General features: G+C 43.1%; 1 protein-coding gene across 1 annotated transcript; it reads left to right on the top strand.

Moving 5' to 3' along the window:
• The first annotated feature begins 297 nt into the window (after positions 1 to 297).
• LOC137345842 (up-regulator of cell proliferation-like) lies at positions 298 to 7,146 on the top strand. Its single transcript, XM_068009090.1, has 2 exons — positions 298 to 349; positions 2,411 to 7,146. The coding sequence occupies exons 1-2, from the start codon at positions 298 to 300 to the stop codon at positions 7,144 to 7,146; spliced, it is 4,788 nt and encodes a 1,595-aa protein (XP_067865191.1).
• Positions 7,147 to 8,993: the final 1,847 nt, after the last annotated feature.

Consider the following 8,993-nt stretch of genomic DNA (forward strand, 5'->3'; position numbering starts at 1 on the left):
GGAGTAATGTCCTGTAGACATTGGTTCAAATCTCACCACAGCAGCTGGTGTAATTTAAATTCAATTAATTAAAAAGAAAAATGTAGAATTAAAAGCTAGTCTCAGAAATAGTGCCATGAAACTACCATTGATTATTGTAAAGAAAAAATCTGTTTCACGAATGCCTTTCAGGGAAATAAATCTGCTGTCCTTACCTAGTCTGGCCTACATGTGACTCTAGACCCACAGCAATGTGGTTGAATCTTAACTGCCTCTGAAATGGCCAAACAGGTCCCTGAGGTGTCAGGACAATTAGGGATGGCAACAAATCTGGGACAGACACAACAGGCTGAATGGCCTGCTCTGCGGTGTAATTTTTCTATGGTTCTACTGCACAATAGGCTTGTCAGCAATATTAACGCCTATGGGATTAAAGGGATAGTGACAGAGTGGACAGAAAACAGATAGTAGTGATGAAAATTAGTTTGTCGACTGGAGGGAAGTACTCTTTTATTCATTTCATGTGATGTGGGTATCACTGGCAAGGCCAGCATTTATTGCCCATCCCTAATTGCCCTTGAGAAGGTGGCAGTGAACTGCCTTCTTGAACCGCTGCAGTCCGTGTGGGGTAGGTACACCCACAGTGCTGTTAGGAAGGGAGTCCAGGATTTTGACCCAGTGACAGTGAAGGAACGGCGATATAGTTTCAAGTCAGGATGGTGTGTGGCTTGGAGGGGAACTTGCAGGTGGTGGTGTTCCCAAGCATCTGCAGCCCTTCTCCTTCTAGTTGGTAGAGGTCGCGGGTTTGGAAGGTGCTGTCTAAGGAGCCTTGGTGAGTTGCTGCAGTGCATCTTGTAGATGGTACACACTGCTGCCACTGTGTGTCAGGGGTGGAGAAAGTGAATGTTTGTGTACGGGGTAAAAATCAAGCGGGCTGCTTTGTCCTGGATCATGTCAACCTTCTTGAGTGTTGTTGGAGCTGCACCCATCCAGGCAAGTGGAGAATATTCCATCACACTCCTGACTTGTGCCTTGGAGATGGTGGACAGGCTTTGGGGAGTCAGGAGGTGAGTTATTCACTGCAGGATTCCTAGCCTCTGACCTGCTCTTGTAGCCACTGTATTTATATAGCTACTCCAGTTCATTTTCTGGTCAATGCTAACCCCCCCCAGGATGTTGCTGGTGGAGGATTCAGCAATCGTAATGACAGTGAATGTCAAGGGGAGATGGTTAGATTATCTCTCGTTGGAGATGGTCATTGCCTGGCACTTGTGTGGCATGAATGTTACTTGCCACTTATCAGCCCAAGCCTGGATATTGTCCAGGTCTTGCTGCATTTCTACATGGACTGCTTCAGTATCTGAGGAGTCACGAATGGTGCTGAACATTGTGCAATCATCAGCGAACATCCCCACTTCTGACCTTATGATTGAAGGAAGGTCATTGATGAAGCAGCTGAAGATGGTTGGGCCTAGGACACTACCCTGAGGAACTCCTGCAGTAATGACCTGGAGCTCAGATGATTGACCTCCAACAACCACAACCATCTTCCCTTGCGCTAGGTATGACTCCAACCAGCGGAGAGCTTCCCCCGATTCTCATTGTCTCCAGTTTTGCTAGGGCTCCTTGATACCATACTCAATCAAATGCTGCCTTGATGTCAAGGGCAGTCACTCTCACCTCACCTCTTGAGTTCAGCTCTTTTGTCCATATTTGAACCAATGCTGTGATGAGGTTAGGAGCTGAGTGGCCCTGGCGGAACCGAAACTGAACATCAGTGAGGAGATTATTGCGAAGCAAGTGCCACTTGACAGCACTGTCGATGATACGTTCCATCACTTTACTGATGATCGAGAGTAGACTGATGGGGTGGTAATTGGCTGGGCAATTTCCCACATTGCCGGGTAAATGCCAGTGTTGTAGTTGTAGTGGAACAGTTTGGCTAGGGACACGGCAAGTTCTGGAGCACAGCTACAGTCTGTAAAGGGAATTGGGTAGTTTACCCTCCCTTCACCGCCACCCCTCCCCCACCCACCCCTCACTGTTCCCAATGTGGTACTGAGGAGAGTGCGGGGATTGAAGGGGCTGGAATTGGGTAGTTTTCCCTCCCTTTACCCCTCACTTTCCCAGTGTGGTACAGAGGGGAATGTAATGGATGTGTGAGAATCTCCAGTTCTTAGAGCCTGGAAGCTGGAAATCTGGGATCAAGGAAGGGCCGGAGATCAGGGTCAGGGATTGGGGAGATGGGGATTCAGAGGTCTATGCACCAAGGGGGAGATCGAGTCTTGGGGATCTCGGGTTGGGGAGAATAACTGAAACGTTCCAAGCCTGGAATACGGGAATGTCCCACAGTAAAGGTCAGAGATGTCACGTCATTGTGTAACAAGTAGTTAAAAATGGATTGTAATTAAATCTTCTTATTCTCATCCAGGTAATGATAATGCAGAATTCTTAACCGAACTGGGGTTAGAAAACAAGAAGTTGTCCCTGAGCGATGTCCTTAGCATAAACACTGAAACACTTCAAAATAAATCACCCGATTCACCTCAGGATATTCCAGGATATTTTCTCCGAAATTTAATGACGGTCAATTCAGAGGCAAGAAACTTGAAATACAAACCAACTGACACACAAAATCAGTCAGAATCAGATGAGTCAGAAAGCTCTGAAGGTTTATACCATCCCTTGGATATCATTGTGTCTATTTTCCTTTGTGCTGACCCATTCCTCCAGCAGGAGCTGATGTTGAAGATGTCTCTGTGCCAGTTTGCATTGCCTCTATTACTGCCTGTTGGTAACAAGGGCTGCACCTTCCTACTGTGGGCCCTGCGCTCCATCGTCAAGAAATGGCGCCCACTTTCACTCCGAGAAAATGCAGGCTTTAAGGAAACAAAAATGGTGACCGCCAGCATTCCGACCTTTTCCTTTATTAGACTCGGTTCCTGTTCCATCTCTAAATCTATGATTCTAAATGAAGTCCTCAGTCCCTCCCAGCAACATCACAACTTCTTCATCCATCACCAAATGGAGTGTGGAAATCTACCTCGCAAGATTTCTGCTGGTCTTGTCGAGTTGTGCTGGTACCTGCCCAGTGGGAGTGAGGAACTGGATCTTTTCCCAGAACCAATGACTATATTAAACCTTCGAGGTGATGCTAAAGAGTTCCACACACAGCTTCAATTTCTGGTAAATGTCTCTTCAGCTGTTTTTATTTTTATTGATAATATTGACAGCAGTTTAAGCAAGAGGCTGAAGTCCCTCGGCCAGTCTCCAGCGAGTACATTCATAGTGTTTACTGGGAACAGTGTGAGCGGTGAGACTATAGAACACTTAAAGGATTTCATTAATTCCTCAGGGTTTAAGGAGAATCAAATCTTATCACGAGGAACAAGAAGCAATGCAGAGTTTACTGAGACGCTGCAATCCACATTGAAAAAAACCCTGGAAATAATCCAACAACAGAAGACTGGTCAGGACACCAAGAGTTTGGAGGAACTGGCAGTAACTGCAAGAGACATAGGAATTGTAATAGATGAGGATGACAAGCTGTGTTCACAAGGCAAAGCAAGGTCTGAAAACATTTATAATTCTATTAAAAGAGAGGCCATTAGTCAATACAAATCAGAAAATATGTCTTTTCAGCGTTTCACTTGGCAACAGGTTTCCAAAATAGAAAAACAACAATGTCGTCCAAAACAGGGAGATGAAAAGTCGATACAAACATATTGTAATGAACTTGAGGAAAAGAAGAGAAAACTGCGAAATGAGCAACGAGAGAAAGGTATATCAGCTGATATGAAAACATTCATTACAGCCCTGACAGACAGGAAGGAGAGGGAATATTTCCTGAAATGGATGAAATTCGGGTTAGATTCCAGATCGAGAGAGACTCTCTCTGGTTTACGTGAAGATTACAAATCTCTGTATCAGAAATCACAGGAAGAGGCAAAGAAGCAGAAAGACTCGACAACCAACAAGCGGTTACAGGAATTAGACCAACAGATAACTGCCAGCTCCCTCGGACTCGAACATTTCATGCGAGAAATCGGGCTGATCTATGAAACGTTGATAAACCAGAATAATTGTGATGAGGAAGAGAAATCCATTGTACAAAAGTTACCCCACATTGCTGCTGATTTGATGTTGGATGCGTTCCCTCTGGAGCTCATTGATGGACATGTTTCCAACATCCCTTTACAGTGGATCACTGATGTACTGGAGGCAGTTGAACAGAGGATTGGCAGAGAGACCCGTGTGTTTGTACTGACAGTGCTGGGTCTGCTGAGCACAGGCAAGTCCACTCTTCTCAACACCATGTTTGGTTTACAGTTTGCTGTGAGCAGTGGTCGGTGTACTCGTGGGGCCTTCATGCAGCTCATTAAGATTACAGGGGATCTGCAGACTGAGCTGGGCTGTGGGTACATCATGGTGATCGACACTGAGGGGCTGAAAGCACCAGAACTATCAAACATTGAGAACAGCTCTGAACATGACAATGAGCTCGCCACCCTGGTGATCGGGTTAAGTGATGTAACATTAGTAAATATAGCCATGGAAAACTCCACAGAGATGAAGGATGTGCTGCAGATAGCAGTCCATGCATTTATACGAATGAGAGAAGTGGGGAAAAGGCCAGTTTGTTACTTTGTTCACCAGAATGTGAGTGATGTGTCTGCTCATGATCAGAATATCGCAGGCCGCAAACATCTGCTGGAACAGCTGGATGTGATGACACGAACAGCGGCTAAAATGGAAAAACAAGATGGACAGTTCACCAAGTTCTCGGATGTGTTGGAGTACAACGCGATGGAGAATAACTGGAATATTCCAGGCCTGTGGCACGGGAATCTTCCCATGGCAGCTGTTAATACCGGCTACAGTCACAAGGTGTTTGAGCTGAAAAAAAGGATTTTTGAGAATCTGAAAGAGAAGCAAATTAAAGGGAGAACATCAACCATCTCTGAGTTTATCCAGTGGACTAAATCCCTGTGGAACGCAGTGAAATATGAAAATTTCATCTTCAGTTTCCGGAACAGTTTGGTAGCTGAAGCTTACAAGGATCTTTCTGTCGAATACACTGAGCTGGAGTGGGAACTGAGGAAAGAGATACATTCCTTCCTGGAAAAGGCACAGAACAGAATTTTTAATACCAAACAGGATCCAGAAAGTGTAGCTCAAAGTTTGAGAAATACAGCCCATTCTCTTCTCAATGAAAAGAAAGAAAAAGCTCTCCAACAATTGGAGGACTATTTTTCCACCAGCAATAACTCAAACCTTGTTGAAAAATACAGGGAGGATTTTGTCTACAGCATCGACTCTCTGATCATTGAACGTGGAATGTATGTGGACAGGAAGTGTGATGAAGCAGTGCAGAGGAGGAGAGCTATGCAGGAACTGAATGATATTAAGGCCAAGTATCAGAGTCAGATTGAAGACCAGGTTAATAAACTTCTGCAACAGTGTAGGCAGGAGAATAGGAAAATGGATGAAACACAACTGGAGAATGCATTTGAGGATATGTGGAAGAAAACAATTTCAACATTTAAATATTCTCCACCACAGAGAGCCGATATTATGAAGGACATGGAAAGGAGTCTCATCCAGAATATGCCAGCGGCCACAAAGCTCCTCAACCAGCAACTTAGTAAGAAAACCCTGCATGACCTGAGTGACTTGGAGTTATCTATCAATAAAGACCATCTGAGCATACCTAAGCATTTTACCGATCGATCCACAAACCGAAAAGAAAAAGTAATTGAAAGAGCCCAGCAGCTGGTAGATCAGTGGGCGAGTGAGTGTAAACAGTTTGTGAAGCAGACCGCAGACCGGGAGCAGGATTATGAATCTAACCATTACAGAGAACTCCTGAAAGTAATAGATGATAAAATCCAGAAACACCAGGACCAGACATTCACTTTTAATGAACGTTTCAGGGCAGATTTTAAGCTTCACATTTGTGGATTTGCAGTTATAAAATATGAAGAAATGCATGAGAGGTTCAGGAAGAGAAATGATCCCCTGGAACAGTTAGACAAGGAGAAAGCAGCCTACTGTCAAAGCTTTAAGGATATTTACCAGGAGAAAGATCAAACCAAACAGAGAGCAGAACTGTTCTGTGAAAATTGCCTGATCCCGGCCATAATCCAAGCTGTTGATAATAAACTGGGATTGGAGATTGTGCAGCACATGAGATACCACTGCAAAGGTGGGAAATTCTTATACCGGAAAAACTTCCAAGTGGCTTTGATGCTCCATTTGAAGGAGTCAGGCAGTTTTGATGAGTATTATCAATATATAAAACACAGCTTGTCATTGGAAAAAGATTGGCTTGAGGAACAAGTTATACAACACTGTGCAGCCACACATGATAAACAAGTTCCTCTGCTGTGCACTCTCACACTGGATATTCTGCAGGGGATTATCAGTCGGGTGAGGGAAGCTCTCAAGGATATAACACCTCCAGATAATGAGAATTCAGTGGTCGGTTTTATTCAGGCAGTTAAAGAGAAACTGGGTGATGAGATACAGATTCCACAGGAGACATTGGGAACAGTTACTTTTCAGTCTGAAAAGATTAACCCACTGAACTTTAAACAAGAAATTGAAAGTTTTATCAGTAAAAATGATCTGACTGAAAGGGTTAAAGATTGGGGTAAGGATATTGCTGGGAAAATCACTGCTCTCCCCATAGATCCATCCAGTGAATTGTACACAATGTTAGGTGGCTGTGGGGAGCAGTGTCCTTTCTGTGGAGTCCTGTGTGATTGTACAAACAGGGAGCACTCACAGCACAGTGCTGAATATCACCAGAGCAGAGGGCTCAGTGGATGCAGAAACATTAATACTGAGAAACTAATATCAGAGAATTGTACAATGGGTGTTGCTGGTGATGTCTCTTTCAGGAATAAAGACACCGACGGGAAACAGATTTCTTACAAGAACTACAGAACTGTCAATGAGCGGTACAGTCGCTGGAATATTCTTGCTGATACCAGCTTTGAAACTTCAGCCTATTGGAAATGGGTTTTCTACAAATACAACACACAGTTCGCTGATACATATTCAGCAAAACCAGCAGATGACATTTCCAGTTGGAATTTACCCTGGGATAGGGTTGAAAAAGACATTGAAGATAAATACAATGTGAAGATTAGTGAGTTTGCTTAACCTATTAGTTTCAAGGATGGGAATCACAGAAGTTCTCTCCTCCCTCTCTTCCCTCACTACGAGCATCTGCCCACGAGGCTCTACCAGCCCTACCTCACCCTTTCACTCTGAGGACTTAACCACTGGGCTCAGCTGGTGTTCAGACTGATTTTCCTCAGGTCACTCCTTGTTCTTCCAGCTAGGTTATGGTTTGGGAGTGGAAAAGGCTCTGAGGAATTTTCCAGCCTATTTAATAGATTTGAAGGAGTTTCTCTAACAGTGACCTTTATACTGAAATGTGCTCCCACTGTTGAGCAGGTGGTGAAAGTCAATTTGCTTCACTGGTTCCCTCATGTAAAGAGTTAACCAGAAAGAATAAAAATGGGGTTATTTCCATCTGCACCATTTGATGAAGTGGTTTCTATAAGTGGTGTACACAATATTTCGGAGAGACAGAAAGAATGGCAAAAGAGGAGGAGTACCCTGATAGTAAAGGATAGCATAAGGACATTAATAAGAAGGGATCTGCTCTCAGAAGATCATGAGTAGAATCAGTTTGGGTGGAAATTATGTATAGCAGGAGTCAGAAAACACTGGTGGGAGTAGTTTACAGGCCCCCCTAACAATAGTTATATTATTGGACAGAACATTAAATGGAAAATTATTGGAGCATGTAAAAAAGGTAATGTATTAATTGTAGGGTACTTTAATCTGCATATAGACTGGGACAAGCAAATTGGCAACAGTGGTCTAGATGATGAGTTTGTAGAATGTTTTCATGGCAGTTTCTTGGAGCAATACATTGTAGAACTGAATGGGGATAAAGCTACGTTAGATCTCGTATTGTATAAATAAGTAATGTCATCGTAAAAGATCCATTAGGAAATAGTGATCATAATACCATTGACTTTCATGTTAAGTTTGAAAGTGACAAATTTCAATCACAAACAAGAGTCTAAAACTTAAACAAAGCCAATAATGAAGGTATGAGGGGAACTGGCAAAGGTTTATTGGGTAAATAGACTGGAAGGTATGGCGGTATATGAACAGTGGGAAACATTCAAAGAAACAATTCAAAGTGTTCAACAAAAGTACATTCGGTACAAAAACAGAAACTCGTCAAGAAAGACCCATCCATGGCTCACTCAGCGAGTTAAGGAGAGTATTAGATGAAAAGAAAAGAAGAGGTTTACAACGTTGCAAAATATAGTAGCAAGTCTGAGGATTGGGAGTGTTTTAGAAACCAGCAAAGAGCCACCAAAGGGTTGATAAAAAGTGAAAAAATAGAATATGAGAATAAACTAGCCAGCAATATAAAAACAGATTGTAAGAGCTTTTATAAGTATATAAAAAGGAAGAGAGTAGCTAAAATAGACGTTGGCACCTTCGAGGCAGAGACAGGAGAAATCATCATGGGGAATGAAGAAATGGCAGAGGCATTGAACAAATATTATGTGTCTGTCTTCACAGTAGAAGACACCAGTTCCATACCAGAAATAGACAGTAACCTCGGGGCTAAAAACAGGGAGGAAATTAAGGATATTGATATCAGCCAAGAAAAAATATTGGAGAAACTTGAGGGACTAAAATCCGACAAGTCACTGGGACCAGATGACCTACATTCTAGGGTTCTGCAAGAGATAGCTGCAGAGACAGTGGATGCACTGGTTATGATTTTCCAGAATTCCTTAGATTCAGGAATGGTCCAATCAGATTGGAAGTTGGCAAATGTTTCGCCGCTTTTCAAGAAAAGAGGTAGAGAGGAAACGGGGACCTACAGGCCAGTTAGCCTCACATCAGTTGTTGGGAAGATGCTGGAAAATATTACTAAAGAAGTCTTAACATTGCATTTGGAGAAGCATAGTCTG

The sequence above is a fragment of the Heterodontus francisci genome, chromosome 29, assembly GCF_036365525.1.
Source record: "Heterodontus francisci isolate sHetFra1 chromosome 29, sHetFra1.hap1, whole genome shotgun sequence".
Taxonomy (NCBI): Eukaryota; Metazoa; Chordata; class Chondrichthyes; order Heterodontiformes; family Heterodontidae; genus Heterodontus; species Heterodontus francisci.

Bases quoted from the DNA above. Each gene is read 5' to 3' on its own strand.
- LOC137345842 (XM_068009090.1), top strand. From the start codon at position 298: ATGGCAACAAATCTGGGACAGACACAACAGGCTGAATGGCCTGCTCTG. The intron at 350-2,410 runs GTAATTTTTCTA...ATTCTCATCCAG, and splicing joins TGAATGGCCTGCTCTGCGGT to GTAATGATAATGCAGAATTC.